Source organism: Hemicordylus capensis, chromosome 11 (assembly GCF_027244095.1).
Source record: "Hemicordylus capensis ecotype Gifberg chromosome 11, rHemCap1.1.pri, whole genome shotgun sequence".
NCBI classification, from domain to species: Eukaryota; Metazoa; Chordata; class Lepidosauria; order Squamata; family Cordylidae; genus Hemicordylus; species Hemicordylus capensis.
The window spans coordinates 18,379,752-18,395,444 of NC_069667.1; the positions used below are offsets into that span (position 1 = coordinate 18,379,752).

The 15,693-nt window shown below is 44.4% G+C and overlaps 2 protein-coding genes across 2 annotated transcripts in view; both read right to left on the reverse strand.

Annotated features, from left to right (window-relative positions):
* PABIR2 (PABIR family member 2) overlaps positions 1–4,115 on the reverse strand; it is a 23,527-nt gene extending 19,412 nt beyond the window's left edge. Inside the window, exons 1-2 of the mRNA XM_053273860.1 lie at positions 4,072–4,115; positions 1,725–1,809 (exon numbers count right to left, since the gene is read on the reverse strand). The gene's annotated coding sequence lies outside the window, so the exon portion shown is untranslated. The remainder of the gene's footprint in view (positions 1–1,724; positions 1,810–4,071) is intronic.
* Positions 3,344–15,293, reverse strand: MOSPD1 (motile sperm domain containing 1). The gene is made up of 6 exons (XM_053273864.1): positions 15,138–15,293; positions 9,180–9,437; positions 8,551–8,626; positions 7,140–7,360; positions 5,962–6,123; positions 3,344–4,503 (listed from the first exon to the last, which is right to left on the reverse strand). The coding sequence occupies exons 2-6, from the start codon at positions 9,331–9,333 to the stop codon at positions 4,472–4,474; spliced, it is 645 nt and encodes a 214-aa protein (XP_053129839.1). The 5' UTR covers positions 9,334–9,437; positions 15,138–15,293; the 3' UTR covers positions 3,344–4,471.
* Between the last annotated feature and the right edge of the window lie 400 nt (positions 15,294–15,693).

Here is a 15,693-nt window from a genome sequence, read left to right on the forward strand (position 1 = left end):
TGTACTTTGGTCAAGCCAGGTCTCCCTCGTCTGATACTTGTGGTGCATTTGTTCTGCTTTTCTTTACCTAAATGCAGGACACCACATTTGTCTCTGTTGAACTTCATCTTTTGGTTTTGGCCCACTGTTTCAGATGACGTGACTACAGTACATGTTGGATAAACAATCTGCTTTTATTTTGCTAGGAGTATGAATGTTCAACCTGCAAAGCCCTGCTTTGTGAAACTGAATCCCATTTCTAAGAGTTTAACAGTTGCCTTGAGCAATGTTTTGACTCAGTTATATCTGGCTCAGTACTGACTAGATGCAGCTCTACGGGGTCCCAGAGAGGGTTTTCCCCCCTGCCTTACCTGACTGAATCGGAGACACACAGCAGACTGGTTGGTTCTTACAACTAGCAATAGGGTATGACAAGTATCAACAGGTACCAACTGTAATCAGATGGTGAGTTCTTTGCGAATTTTACAAACTACATAACAGAACTTGGCTGATTTATATCTATGTAAACTGCTTTGGGAATGTCTGTTGAAAAGCGGTATACAGTGGTCCCTCGACTTACGATGTTAATCCGTTCCGAACGCACGTTCGGAGGTCGAAATTTTCGTAAGTCGAAGAGCGCATCCACGGAGGTCTGAAAACATTCGTAAGTCGAGGAAGCCGCATCTAAAAATTCGTAGGTCGAGTAAGCCGCATCTAAAACGGCAACGACTTCTGGTCTTTTTTGTCATTCGTACCTCGAAAACAGCGCAAGTCGAGTAGTTCGTAGGTCGGGGACCACTTTATAAATATCCATGGGTTTGGTTGTTTGTTTGTTTGTTTTTTAAAAAAAAAAAAACCACTTCCCCACCTCCATAGAAGTTAATCTGCAATGCCGATCCAAACTTTATGAAAAGAGAATTTAAGTACTTTTTGAGAAGTGGGGGGTGGGGTGGGGGGAGAGTTAGGAAGGGATCCGTGCTTTGCATTTCTTTGAGAAAAAATATTTTGATATACACCCCTACAGGATGGGGCCATAGCTCAGTGACAGAGCAACTGCTTTGCCTGCAGAAGGTCCTAAATTCAATCCCTGGCAGCATCTCCAGTTAGGCCTGGGAAAGACTCCGGCCTGAAACCTTGGAGAGCCGCTGCCAGTCAGAGTAGGCAATCTTGAGCTAGATAGACCTCCATATAAGGCAGCTCCCTAGGCTGCTATGTTCCTAGTTCCAACGGTTGCAGGTGGCCTCCTGCCAAGTGCAAGCCTGACCTCTTTTCTTCCCCCATTGTAAACAATCTACAGAATGCCATGGGACAGAACAGCCATGTTCTTTAATCACTTGGTAAACAGGATCTGTTGAGCAACGTGCACCTAAGGGCTTCCTGAGCATGTGATGGGCGATTTCATGGCCCTCTTCCTACTAATAAAAGCAAACCGGCATCTTTGTGGCTTGTCCAACAAAACAGAGCTGCAATCACATCTCAAAGAGCAGTTCCAGCTTACAAGATCTGGGGACTGAGTGTGCACAAGCACTTTATATTAGTTTTACATCCACTTACAGCACGGTAGATTACCCTATCCCAGAGGTTCTAAAACTCACCCCCCACAGATGTTTAGCTGGGAATGATGGGAGTTGTAGTCCAGCATCATCAGTAGGGGGCAGGTTTGAGAACCCCTGCCCTATCTACTTCCCATGGTAGTGCCCATGCTAGCTGACTACAGACCACCACTTTCAAAAGGCGTAACTTACCTGGGTAGGCACACAATGGCTTGTTGGGCTGTCTTTCTGTACAGTCCTGCCAAGCGGCAAACAGAGTTTCAACACACTTCTGCACCTGATATGAAAAAGACAAGGGAGTGGGAAATCCTTTTCGTCACTTGCATGGCAATATATTATGGCTGGGGATGATGGGAGTTGTAGTGCAACATCTGGGGAACCAAAGTTTTGAGAAACCCTGCCTTCAGATAATAACTTTTGGCCCAGCCGGAAGCTGCCTTATACCGAGTCAGACCAACACGTTCTCTTTCCTTTCCCATTTTATAAATATATCTGGGAGAAGCTTCTATTTCCTCGACTTCTCAACTACCCTGGCCACCCTAGTCAAGCCTACACTAAGATGCTGCTCTCAGATGAAAAGCAAACCTTCACATACAATGTTGCTAGGTTCTGTGTGGCAGCGTGCAAGATCCGTCGGACTATGCCTGCTAGCCCGTAATCTGTGATTTTTTTAAACTACTGGATATCCTAATATGTCTCTTTATATAATTCAATTTTCTTAGATGCATTTAACTCAGTTAACTTTTAACATTTTGCTACTCATCCTATTAGAGTTTTTATAGACCCATTTTTACATATTGCTTATATGAGTTAGCTGTCTTATTTTGTAGCTATCTCTCTTTTACCCTTTAGTATATTTTATAGCCTATTTTATACTTTTTAGATATTTTTATACTCATTGATAGTTGTATGCATATATGTAGCAATTTTCAAGATGGTTCTATGATCTATTCTGCTGTATTACCACCTATGCCGGTCTTTGACCATAATAAAGTTGACTGATTGATAGATACTGGGTCAGACCACTGGTTCATCTAGCCCAGTATTGTCTACACCAGGGGTGCACACCTCAAATGTTCCAGGGGGCCAGAAACAACCATGAGGATGTATGGGAAGGCTGAAGTCAATTTTCAGTGCATTGATTACTGCAGTAAAATTAATTATGAAGATAAATATTAAAGCAATTACTAGTTAGTTGTGTCCTTCTCTCCCCCCATGGGCTGCATTTAACCAAGAATAGTGGACAGAAAGTAAGCTCTTTCCTTGCTCAGTCAGTGGGCATCTTTCCAGCCCCACACAAAATGCCAAATTTCAGGGCTCCTGCTGGCTACCTGGGCCATCAAAAATGTCCCCATGGGCAAAATCTGGTCCCCGGGCCTTATGTTGTGCAGGACTGGTGTACACTGACTGGCAGCAGCTCGCCAAGATTCCAGGCAGGGGTCTCTTTCGGTCCTACCTGGAGATACCGGGGATTGAACCTGGGATCTTCTTCCTGCAAAGCAGGTGCTCTTCCAACTGAGCTACAATCCCTTCCCTTAAGGGGAATACCTCCCAGCAGACAGTGCTCGTGTGCCATCGAGTAAGTCCACAATTTGTGCTCCAGCTCCCCAGCTGTGCCTTCCCGCAAGTCACCTAAGCTGGTTTTTAAGGTTACTCTGCCCATTGTTTTGGCCATTCCCCTTTCACCACCCTGAATAATGTTGCCACCGTTAGGGTGAAAATCTCTCACTACCAAGTCAGTTTGGGTGCACAAACTGGTTATTTTTCTGCTCCCTATGCATACATAGAAGTGAGCCAGGATACTCAACACGTGTGGGGTGGGGAAAAGGTTTAATTTTCCAAAACATTCTTTACAGAGCTCAAAGTGCATTAGACTTTTAAAAAACAGTGTGGGGTGAGAATGAACGAACAAAAACACAGTTGTGACTGGATCCAGAGAAAAGAACCAGAGCGGGGAGCGATTCTTTTGAACTAGACAAAGGAGATCTACTGGGGATGCCAAGGAGACAATAACTTATTTCCATCAATGAGTCAACAAGAGAGATAAATATACAGGTCGCAGAAATAAAGCATCAATGTCAGGTTTGTTTTTTGTTTTTTTGCAAAAAGAGGGAAACCAAGCACATATTTAATAACACACACGTTGATAGAAACGTCGTCTTTGTCACTATACATAGTCAGGTAGATAATACCGATCGAGGGAATGTTGGTCTCCATCCCCCAGAGGGAGTGGATTCCATACCAAGCTCTTCCTTGCTGAAAAGTTGTCAAGGTTAAGCATCAATGCGCAGGTACTGAGGCAATATGTTTCACAGAAATGGATACCACAGCTGAGAGAAAAAGCCCTGTGCCCCACATTTGTGAAGGATGTATTAACAAACAATTTCCTTATGTAAACATGATACTGTCCATTTCGTTTTGCATTTTTTTTACAGCTTCCACCGTTAGATGATTGGCTCTGTACGGCGCCCAACCATCCTGTTATTCATTGTTTCAAAATCTCTACATAAAGTCGTTTAGCTCTAACTGCAATACTTACAGGCATGGAGCAGACAGGACTGCTGGCTCTTATGGTGATTAAACACTGATGTGACCATGAACTTAAAAACAATGAAGTGTTACTTTAATAAGATTTTTGTACAGCAGGCGTAGATATAAAAGGTTCTCCGGATTCATTTCACAGATATTGTCACTAAACAACTTACAGCTGTCTGTAACAGAAGCACCTCTGAGCGCTCGAGTCTTTTCAGTTAAACAGAGTTAAAACATAACTTTCTTTTTTAAAAAAAGAAAGAACTGTAAATCATTGAATTTTTTTTTCCTATAGCATCTTAATGAGCCAAATGGGAATTAAAGGCAGTCCACATTCATGATGTGAATTTACAAACACAGTAAAAAGAAAAAGAAAAAAGGATCTTGACATCCAATTAAAGTATCACTCATGTTCTCAGGATAACCATGGTGATGAGACCTGAAAGAAAATAATTAAAGCAACATGTCAACAGTTGTTTTAGTTTCACTTGACAAATTACCCACATTGAGAGAGAGGGAGAGATATGTGCTATGTTCTGCCTTTACTGAGAGTTAGTGCCAAACTGTTGAAGTAAACAATATGTTATTTATAAAGGTAAGGACCCAAAACAAAATGCTGCCGTGTGTTCCCAAGAAGAGGCGCTTATTAAGGGCACCAACCATCCTGGAACAGGAGGCTTGTGGAAAGTGGAGAAGAAAACACCACCTTTTTAATATCTTCTCCACCCTCCTAAAAGCTTCCTCTGCTGAGCACAGAAAAGGTGAGGTTTGCTGGTCCCAAATCAGAGCACTTTATTTCTAGGCTGAGCAGGGGGATGTTTCTTGAAAGTGGGGAAGGAAAAAGATGGCCTCCCTTGTACAGCACAAGGCAGCAGTTCTCAAACTTAGCTCCCCAGATGGTACTGGAGTACAACTCCCATCAACCCCAACTACAATGGCTATTGTGGCTGGAGTCTCCCAATTGACAGCCTCACTCTCAATGGCTTAACTGCCCTCAATGTTCTCCGGCCCTGGAAGCTCACCAGTTCTTGTCTAAATGAGATCTTAAGTTAATTTTTAAAATTAACAAAGTATTACTATTTCATAAAATTATTTTTTAATTGCACATTTTATTGTTATGGGGCAACCCATAAGTAAATTCCATTATTATTAATAACTGAGATTTATCTGCAAAATACATCTATTTTAATTTACAATTTAATTTTGATTTACTGAAAGTTCGTGATACAAACACAGTAGGAAAAAAACAGATCTTCCATATGGCTTAAGACACATTTCTTCACCTAGGCTTTTAGTTAGATTTACAGTTTTAACGTTGCGTTAAATTGTAAATTGTTTTAATTTGAACTGTTTTTATTGTAAACCACCCAGAGACATTAGTTTTGGGTGGTGTACAAATGTGTTAAATAAATTAATAAAACCACCAACAGAAAAACACACACACAGATTCCAGCTGTCCTTTGGCCTCTGGCTAATGGCAGAGGCTAGAGTGTGCTCTCCTTTAGCTTGAACTTTGCTTTCAGATTTTAACATTTATGTAAGTGCTGACATTGCATAGTGTGACCAATTTTAAATTGCTTCTCTCAAATCAGGAACACTGCAAAAATGCCATTATTATTATTATTATTATTATTATTATTATTATTATTATTATTATTATTAAACTGTATTTACCCAAATCCAAGACAAGGTTTCCGCCCAGTTCTTTCCGGTTAAATATTGTGGGTGGGGATGTGTGCCATCTGAAATTCAGTTTATTCTTTCTTTGGGGTAAATACAGGTATAACCTGTATTTAAACTCTATCTTTTAAGAGATCATCTTACGTTCAGAGAGTTGCCTTCAATTCGAGTAAATGAGGTGGAATAACAGAATTTTTAAAAAAATTAAGGTGCTTACCTAATACATAAGCAGCGACTAACTTCTGATTCACACTTAAATGGAGGTAGAGAGGCACCAGGGAATCCACTTCTCCCAATGTGGGAAGCATGAGAGCAGCAATGCACACGATTCCCAGGAAGACGGTGAGTAAACTAGGCCCCGATGAGGCAATTCTGTGTTCTGGGGTGGAGGGGGGGGGAGAGAGTATGGGAAAAGACATTCAGCATTAGGCAAGGATGCAGTATTTCAGCTTCTCCTCTTTAGCTGTGTTATTGACTTAAACCACTAAAATACTCAGCAGTTCAAATATAGTGTTAAAAGAAAGAAACAATGTAAAAATACACCCTCTGTAGAACCTCTTAACATAAGAGCAGCCCCACTGGACCAAACATTTTAAAAATTTTGTTTTTATTGTTGACTGATTTTAACAGTTTTTGTTTTGTTTGTAAACTGCCCTGAGCCAAATTAGGAAGGGCGGTATAAAATTTTAATAAATAAACAATAAACCAAAGCGTCAGGTAATCCAGCATCCTGCCCCCACTCCCACAGCAGTCAACCAGGGGCCCTCAAAATGCCCACAAGCAGAACTCAAAGGCAATAGGCACCGCCTGCTATTTTGTCCTGGGATTTGTCAAGCCCTGCTTAAAGGTATTGCATAAAAAGGGCAAGAGCTTTATGGTCAACATGCTATACATATTACTGAAAAGGGAGGGGGGAAAACAAACAGTGGTCAATGTCTCTGTGCACTAGTACCCAAAATGCATCACACTGAAACAGAACCCAGGATGCGGCCACAGAAATAAGAATGGGCTTCATTCTCACCAAGTTTAGAGGAAAGTTTAGTCCCTCCCCCCCACAATGGCACCCATGCGTATGCCTGTTTACTGTCTCTCGTGTAAGTGAATGCTTGGCATTCTGTCATACCCACTTCTGTCTCCCTTGTGTCAATTTTGTGAGCCCCCTGGGACACAGGCCTGCCTTCTTCGTAAAGCACTGTGCATACAGATAGCTCTAGATCATCATCAGTCCTTAACCGATTGACTAATATATCTTTAATCATAAAAGAGCCCCACTGAGAACATACGTAAACAAAGGGACTGAGCTCTGAAGTTCCACAGGGGTGGCAGAAATGGAATACAAAGAAAGGCGATATACCAATCAAGCTAAAGGAGAATAAATTCCAGCTAGCAAACTACCTGGCTGACACAGAGTCTGCTCAAAAAAGACACTTTCAGTCAGGTGCTCCTTGATTCTCTTCTCCTCTTCCTTCTGTTGCTGCTCTTTGGCGGTGGGGACCAGAGTAGCAATGACTTCTTTCTGCCCCAAGGCTTTCCTCTGGCTTTGCTCGGAGACCTGGAGCCGAAATTTGTCGATTACGCCATAGTGACACGGCCGGACATCGCGGTGGCGAATCACACTGCAACGGTAGCAAACCTCAGGGTTATGAGAGTTCTTGGGAAGGAAAAAATAAGTGCTGGGTGCTAGAGTTGCCAGTCACAATCTCTAACGGCATCGGCATCCTTGATGAAAGCACAGACAGCTACTCAAGGCAGGTTTTAACAACCTTGTCCCTGCTCTAGTTCAAAATTCAAATCACTACTGACTCAAGTCTCTAGAACAGTGATCCTTTTTTCCCCCCTTAGAAGTGGCCGTTTTAGTAAAAACAACAACAACAACTTTCAGTGCAAGAGCCATTCCCCACTGTGCTGAGCTCTGTGAGTGCTGCACTTTTCCCAGTGTTGGGGGGCGGGGAGCTGCTTTAAGAGAAACAGATTCGTTGAAGCTGGGCTTGTGGTAGCAAGCATGACTTGTCCCCTTAGCTAAGCAGGGTCTGCCCTGGTTGCCTATGAATGGGAGGCTTGATGTGTGAGCACTGCAAGATATCCCTCTTAGGGGATGGAGCTGCTCTGGGAAGAGCATCTATATTCCAAGTTCCCTCGCTGGCAGCATCTCCAAGATAGGGCTGAGAGAGAGAGAGAGACCCCTGCCTGCAACCTTGGAGAAGCTGCTGCCAGTCTGTGCAGACAATACTAGACAGACCAAAGATCTGACTCGGTATATGGCAGCTTCCTATGTTCAAGCCCCAGCACCATCTCAGAAGGTGCATGGACTTCTGGGAAGTGTAGTCCTGCCCAATGTTTTCCGCATAGAGCTCTGTTGGGAAGACGCTGGAAAGGGCTATACTTCCCAGTGTACCATGTGCATGATGATGCCAGAGCTGGAGAGGGCTCCCTTCCCCTTAAAGGAGCCCCACTAGTGCTGGGGTGAGTGTAGCATTGCACATCGGGAATGATTGCCTCTACACAGTGCCAGGGGAGCGGTGCCGAGTACTTGGCCTTCAGCTGAAGCTTTGCACAGGCCAAATGAACAGTAAGTCAGAGAGCCACGCTCAGGGTTAAATGGGAGTTGCCACTGGCTCCCATGCCTTGCAATGAAGAACACTGGTCTAGAAACATTTCAACTTCCCATTATGAATTCAATCACTTAAACCTTCCCAATGCAAATTTTGAGACAGAAGGGGCACACAACGTACGCTTTCATGATGCACAGGGCTTGCTGTTCATTAAGAACAATCGGAAACCACGCAAAGAAGCGACACCTACTTACATGTCAACGCAACACTGAGGTTTCACTGCACCTGCAGCATCCACAACGACATATTTATTTGGAGTTGTACAAAGAACTGAAATGAAAGAAAACTGGCAGTAATAAGGCAGAAGCCTACTCACAAGTCAAAATCCCAACCTGCAGTTCCTTTGCCTACAATTTCCGGACATCCTAAAATGAAAGTTAATACAAACTGGTCACCCAAGCAGCCCTCAGGGTATGTAGGAAGCGGCCTTCTACTGGGTCAGACTCACTGTTCCCTCTAAGGCATGCACATGTGCGTGCACTTACATATTTTCTGGTGCCTGCTCAGTTCAATTTAGATCCCGCTCAGGTTGAATCCGGAAGGCCCCGCTCTGAATGCAGGTGCGCGCACACTGCCTTGATGCTGCCACCCAGAACAACACTCATTCCGCACACAGACGAAAAGAACTAGAGAGAACACTGGCCAGACTATTGATCCATACTGTCTACTCTAACTGGCAGCAGCACTCCAAGGTTTTTGGCCAGAGTCTTTCCCAGCCCTACCTGAAGATGCTGCCAGGGACGGAACCTCGGACCTCCTGCATGCATAGAAGGTGCTCTCCCACTGAGCTATGGCCCTTCCCCAAGCGGTACCAGAGACCCACCTTTGAATTTTAAGGCAAATTCATAAGGATTGTAGAGGGTCAACACCCGTTTGTGCGTTGATTGGTCATCTGCATAAAATATGAGCTCGGTGGGGAACACGAAGACAGGAAGATTTCCTTCCACTAACTCTGGCTGTCTTTTTTGTTGCTGCATTGGCACCGAGTCCTCCTGGCTGCTCCTTCTGCTCTCAGGATCCCTCAGTCCACACAGACTTCTGGCTCGGAGTAACTTAAGAATCTGAAAGCATTTTGGCAAACCTGTAAGAGGAAAGAAAACGACAAAGGTAATTGCTTTTGCTTTCACTCTTGTTTGCAGTCACTCAGACAGCAGATTCATATCATATGCAGAAAAAAAACATCATTTGGCCAAGAGCCTGTTCAGAGGTCTCAAAATCTCTCAACCTACACAATTCGGCTCTGCTTTGACATTTTGTTTAAATGCAACCCCCTACCCCGTTCTGCAAATCTTCCATCTATGGGCACTCCTGGTGACAACCATCCACAGGTCCTTCAAGATGTAAAGGAGTGTGCATTTATAGGAGCACTGTCAAATTAAAAAGGCATCTAGAACAAAAGTCTCCCTAATTGCAGCAATCTTAACTTTGAGTTTGATCATAACAGGGTTTTGGTGTATAAGACCGCACGTTAATTTTAAGTGGGATTTTAAAATATATGTCGTCATTGACTAGTGCAAAGTTTTATGGAGAGAAGAACTTCTTATTTTTGACACATTGTCTAAGTTAGTCAATGTTATAATTTTATACTAAAGTAACAGTTGTTCCAGCTTGGCCTCTTTAAGCCCTTCTGGACCTCCAGTTCTGCAAAACAAATGCAGCCACCAGAAATAGTCAACAAGATAGTCATATGCCTAGATTTCTTGTTTTAAAATTGGAAGTTGGTTTTCTCAATATTTGACAAGGGCTGATAGACCACATGAATAAGCCACAATAATTCATGACTTTGTGTGTGGCTCACCACTGCTACAGGCTAATTTCAGATTGCCACATGTGATGATCTATCCGTAGGTTGCATGTTAAGCTCGGTAAAGAAGGGTTTCCAAGCACAAATTTTATAAGGCATTCAATGGTCGTGAAACTCATATTAAGTGTCTTAGTTATTCCAGAACTTCATTCTCCGACAAGTTAGAACTCTGAAGGTGGCACATACCAGCAATCTGTAATTTGGAACTTGCGCATTTGTAAGCATTTTGGTCACTTTTTTTGTCTCAGAATAGATAAATAAGATCTGCAATTAGTTTGCACAGTATGTCTAATTATTAGGGCTCAACTCTTCATGTGCTACTGGTAATTTATATTCACTGCCTCATTCAGTCACTCAAGAAACATCACCCAGTCCACCCTGGAACTATGCCAGCTCATGAGAACACAGGATCATTTCTGACAACAAGTTTCCATTTACTGCCATCCAGAATTATGCAAGAAAAGCTTACAACTAGAGTGCAACCATCTAGTTTATAGCAGTAACAGTGTCCAGAATATCACTCATTTGAGTTTTCCTCATTAAATTTATTTCAGGGAAACCAGAGTTACAGCCAAAAAAAAATCACAGCAAATTCTTCATATGACTAAACAAGTAATAAAAACTGCCCCCCCACCACCATACATCTATGGTTTAGCAATTTCCACATTCACCTCCAGAGTCCAGATGCTTATGGTCCACTGGGGAAAAGCCTGCCAATGCTACAGCTGAGCTGAGCAGCTCAGTCTCCAGCACTGCCACTATGCACCTAAGAGATCATCATAACCTTCAAGAACCTTTTCTGACATTTAGATCAGATTGTAATGGCTTCAGGGAAACAATTAAACCAGGAGAGAGAGAGAGAGAGAGAGAGAGAGAGAGAGAGAGAGAGAGCGCGAAGACTTCCATCAACTCTAGTAGTACATGTAAGCGTTCATTCAGAGAGCCTCTGGTCTACATGTGGGGCTGCCTTTGTATGTAGTCTGGAAACTGTACAGAATGTAGCAGCCGGGTTGGTCTCCCGGTCATCTTGAAGAGACTATATTATTCCTATATTAAAAGAACTACACTGGCTACCAATAAGTTTCTGGGCAAAATACAAGCTGCTGGTTATAACCTATAAAGCCCTAAACAGCTTAAGCTCAGGATATTTAAGAGAACGTCTTCTTCACTATGAGCCCCATGGCACACTGAGATAATCAGGAGAGGTCCATCTGCAGTTGCCACCAGCTCATTTGGTGGCTAAACAAGGACGGGCCTTCTCTGTTGCCGCCCCAAGACACCGAAATGCTCTGCCTGCTGAAATAAGAGCCTCCCCATCTCTGACAACTTTTTAAAAGTCTCTAAAGACACATTTATTCACCCAAGCTTTTCAACTAGACCTGTGGTTTAAATTGTTTTAAGGTTTTAATTTTTGTTTTAGTTTGTTCATGTTGCTGTAAACCATCCAGAGATGGAAGTTTGGGGCGGTGTGCAAATATAAAACACATCAGCAAAATCTGCTAGTGAATTTCGCCCTGACAGGTCTTCATCAAAATAGAGAATAGCAACTGCATGTAAATGAGCACATTCAAGGTCTCTGAACACAGTTTAAAGTAAAGGTAAAGTGTGCGGTCAAGTCGATTTCGACTGCTGGCATCCACAGAGCCCTGTGGTTTTCTTTGGTAGAATACAGGAAGGGTTTACCATTGCCTCCTCCTGCGCAGTAGGAGATGATGCCTTTCGGCATCTTCCTATATCACGGCTGCCCGATATAGTACCAACGGGGATTCAAACTGGCAACCTTCTGCTTGTTAGTCAAGCATTCCCCTGCTGCTCCACTTAAGGTGGTGAACACAGATTACCTTCCCCTTCATCACAGTCAGGCTGAGTGAGCGTGGCAAAGGACCCATTCATTCCCCACTACTGACACCGAGTTATATTTACCAATCCTGGGTCATCAGGGCTTGAATGGGGTTGGCGGGAGGTTGCAGATGCTGGGGACATGATCATGGTTGTGCCCATTGTGCTGAGAACTGTTGATATCCTTCAACAAAATAAATGGCAGAATGATGGGGCAACTGAATGGCAAGCTCTTTGCAGATACTCTGCAGGCATTCTCTTAAGACAAAGAGGTGCCCAAAGGCGATTTTAGTGTAGATGCTTTGGGCAAGACTCAAGTGACTTATCCTGATTATCTCTGGGTTTCTATTTAGCTTTGCAATTCTTGTTGTTCCCTGTACTTGCTCATCAGAAGAGGCTTCCCCCAAGTCTAAATTCAGATGAACTCTGTGTATGTCCATGAGGCAGCAAGTAACCACAATGGTGTTTCCCAATCTGCTGCAACCACATTCATGATCTGGTGACATCAGGAACATACCCAAAGCTGATTTCCTGTCCATTGCCTGGGAGACATGCCTACTAGGTGAGATCTCAGCTAGCAGCAGAGACAAAAGTAGAGTTTACTATGGAAAAAGTCAAGCATTAGGTCAGGGGTATACAGGGCTGCAACCATACTTGATGGGCATGGCCACGTAGTGTTGAATGGAATTTATTTCCAGGTAAGTGTGTACAGCATGCCGGATTTCCTGTGCAACCTTCAGCACAAGACCTGCTTCAGTACCTCTGCTCTCTGGCCCATCAACTTTGAGAATATGGTTGGTGGAGACTAGGGGCAGAGATGTGTCTCACTGGTGGAGCTGCTGCTGTGAAGTGCCCTTCCTGGCAAGATTTAACAAGAGTATGCACTCTCCCTCCCCATTTTATTCAAACTGGCATTTAATAGTGTATTTCACTGCTATTTAATCTGCTTCTTAAGTTGCCTCTGTTGTAGCAGTTATTTGGACTAGTGTTTTTGTTTTACTGGGATATTGTTTAAAGTTATTTTGCTGTGATGTTATTAACATTTATTTATTTGGTGCCCCTTTGAATACATTTATGCCAAAAGGCAGGATATGAATATTAAAAAATAGGTAGAGGCTAAAGCTACTATTACTTCATTCAAGAGTATATGCATATAGGCCTTCTATCACCATCATGTTCATTCAGCACTCAGAAAGGGAGAAATCCCAAGTGTGCTCTTCAGAGCAAAGAATAGAACAGGGCTTGACAAATCCCAGGAGTCAGGGATCCATGATGCCTACAAATTTAACTATGATCCCTAAACTAGGATATACAGAAACAGAAATATTTCTTTATATGCCCCAAGCAGTCCTGTTTCTGTTCAAAGGATGTTACTTGTAAAGGGATAAAAAGAAGCACACTTACTCTAGGGATGTGCATGAACCAGTTCGGAGGCCCTTTTATGAATCTCTGCACTGGTTCGAAAGTCTAGTGGTTTGAAGGTGGGGGGGATAACTTTAAGGAGCAAGGAGGGTACTCCCCCCCCCACATCTCCCCTGCCAGCGCTGTGTCTAAAAATGGCCACACGGGTCCGTTTTTAGACACAGCACTGGGTGGGGGAAATGCAGCGGAGGTGGAGCTAAGAGCACCCTCCCCAGTCAAAGCTATCTCCACCTTCAAACCAGTAGGCGCCAGTTCCGTGCACACCATTAACTTACTCCCTGCCCCGTCCTCAACAATGTTCATCACTAAATTCAAGCAGTTTTGTCAAATGTCCATTGTCTGGCTCCTAGGTCCAAAGAAAATTTGTCAAAGCCTGGAATAAAAGACACCAAGAAGATATGAGGATAATAAGAAATCAGTATTTCTGCCTAACTATGAGGACACACAGCAGTTACTCATAGGGTATAGTCATGCCAATTATTCCTTAGAATTGCACATGCTCGCATTGATTATGCTGGAGGCCAACAAAAGTCAGGAAGTTGTACTGAGCGGATGCTACATTTTTGAGCCATCAAGTTTACAAGAATGAGTACGCATCTACCTCGGATTCTGCCCCCCACTGTCTCACATCCACATTTTTAAAGTAACTATTTCTGGTGAGCAAACTGAGAATATCCCTAGTGATATATTTCAGGCACATCTGACAGGGATATTAAATGAGTGGGAGGCAAACTGAAACGACTGCGATGTTCTCATCTGGTCCTCTCCAGCTCAGCACCCCGACAAAATGCGGTCAAGTCACGTGATGGTGTTTACAGTCAGAGGATAATGTCCAGGCCTGTCAAAGCAGCAGGCAAGGAGGAAGGGGGTGCGGGGAGGAAGAGGGAAAACAAGGAAGAATGTATTCCACCTCCAGCTCAAGAACCAGCCCCCCGCCATTCAATTTCTACAGGCTTCCCTCCCTAGCCTCCCGATCCCCAACAGAGAGGTTTGCAAGCAGAGCCGCAGCCAATGCCGATCTTATTTTTAACAAGCCTGCCAGACATCTTGCACTTGTTAAAGGGTCATCCCTTATGCAACCCGGAGAACTCCGCTGCAAGAGAAGTTGCCACTCCAGCAACTCTATATAAATCCCGCTTTTAAAAGGAAGAGAACGACACACCAGCTCAAGCCCTAAATAACACCCCCAAGACCAGCCCCCTCGCCTCATAGACATCCAACAATTTACGTAAGAAATAGATGGTTTATACAAGAGCCCTCCTCCTCCTCCAGGAAATTTCCCCCCTACCCAACAAAAAGCTCTAATCCCTCCTCCTCAACCAGAAAGGGGGGACGGGAGAAAGACTGAGCCCTTCAGGGTAGGGAAAACCCCTTTTTCCTCACACACACACACCCCCTCTCTCTCTCTCACACACACACACACACACACACACACACACCATGAGGCCTTCTCCAAGGATAAGCCCTCCACATCTCCCACCACCATAGAGTCGCCTCATAGAGTGGCCCCAAAGATAAGCCCCCCCCCCATCTCCCACCACCATAGAGCCAACGCAAGGAGTATCCCCAAGCAGTTCTCCCCGCTTTCCAAATGTGTTCTGAGAGGTGGAGGATGCACCCTCCCTCCCTCCTCTTCCTCCCCTCCCAGGGCATTTGGGGGGGAGCTTGGCCGCCCCCTCTTTTCTGCCCCCTCCCCACGCTCGCTCGCTCACTCACCCGTCCGGCCAGGCCCGCCGCCGTCTCCCGGCTCTTTTGTCGCCAGCAGCAGAGGCGCCGCCTCCAGCTCGCTCTCTTCGTCCCCCCCGCCCCTCCTCCACCACCTCCTCAGCGGGCCGGCTGACTCTCCAATTTCCCCGCCCTCTTCCGTCAGCAGCGGCCGCTCAGGCTGCCGGGAAAGTGGCCGGCTCTCGCCTCGGGGAGAGCCGCCTAGGACTATAGAGCGACGACGTGCCTAGAGTGACACCGGGCTCCCGAACTTCCGGGGAACAATTTGAAAGGGGCCCCCTCAGGCTGGGCTATATCCTAGCCTTATTTTTAAATAAGGTGTTTGTTTTTTTACTTTGGTGTGAAAGGGCAGATGGGCTGGTGTCCCCTCAGTGGTGCGCTAACATGTTGGGCTTCGCCATTGTTTTTTATGCGCAGTTCTTCACTTCGATTAAAAAAAAATGGCTCCCTCATTAAAACAAAACAAACAAACAGGAAGACCCGTATCCTGTCACTCTGCGATTTTCGGATCCCGGCGTTAACGAGTCTAAGTCTCTAAGAGAACGCG

Bases quoted from the DNA above. Each gene is read 5' to 3' on its own strand.
- MOSPD1 (XM_053273864.1), bottom strand. From the start codon at position 9,333: ATGCAGCAACAAAAAAGACAGCCAGAGTTAGTGGAAGGAAATCTTCCT. The intron at 8,627-9,179 runs GTGGGTCTCTGG...CTTTCATTTCAG, and splicing joins ATTTGCCTTAAAATTCAAAG to TTCTTTGTACAACTCCAAAT. The intron at 7,361-8,550 runs GTAAGTAGGTGT...CTACCGTTGCAG, and splicing joins CCTCAGTGTTGCGTTGACAT to TGTGATTCGCCACCGCGATG.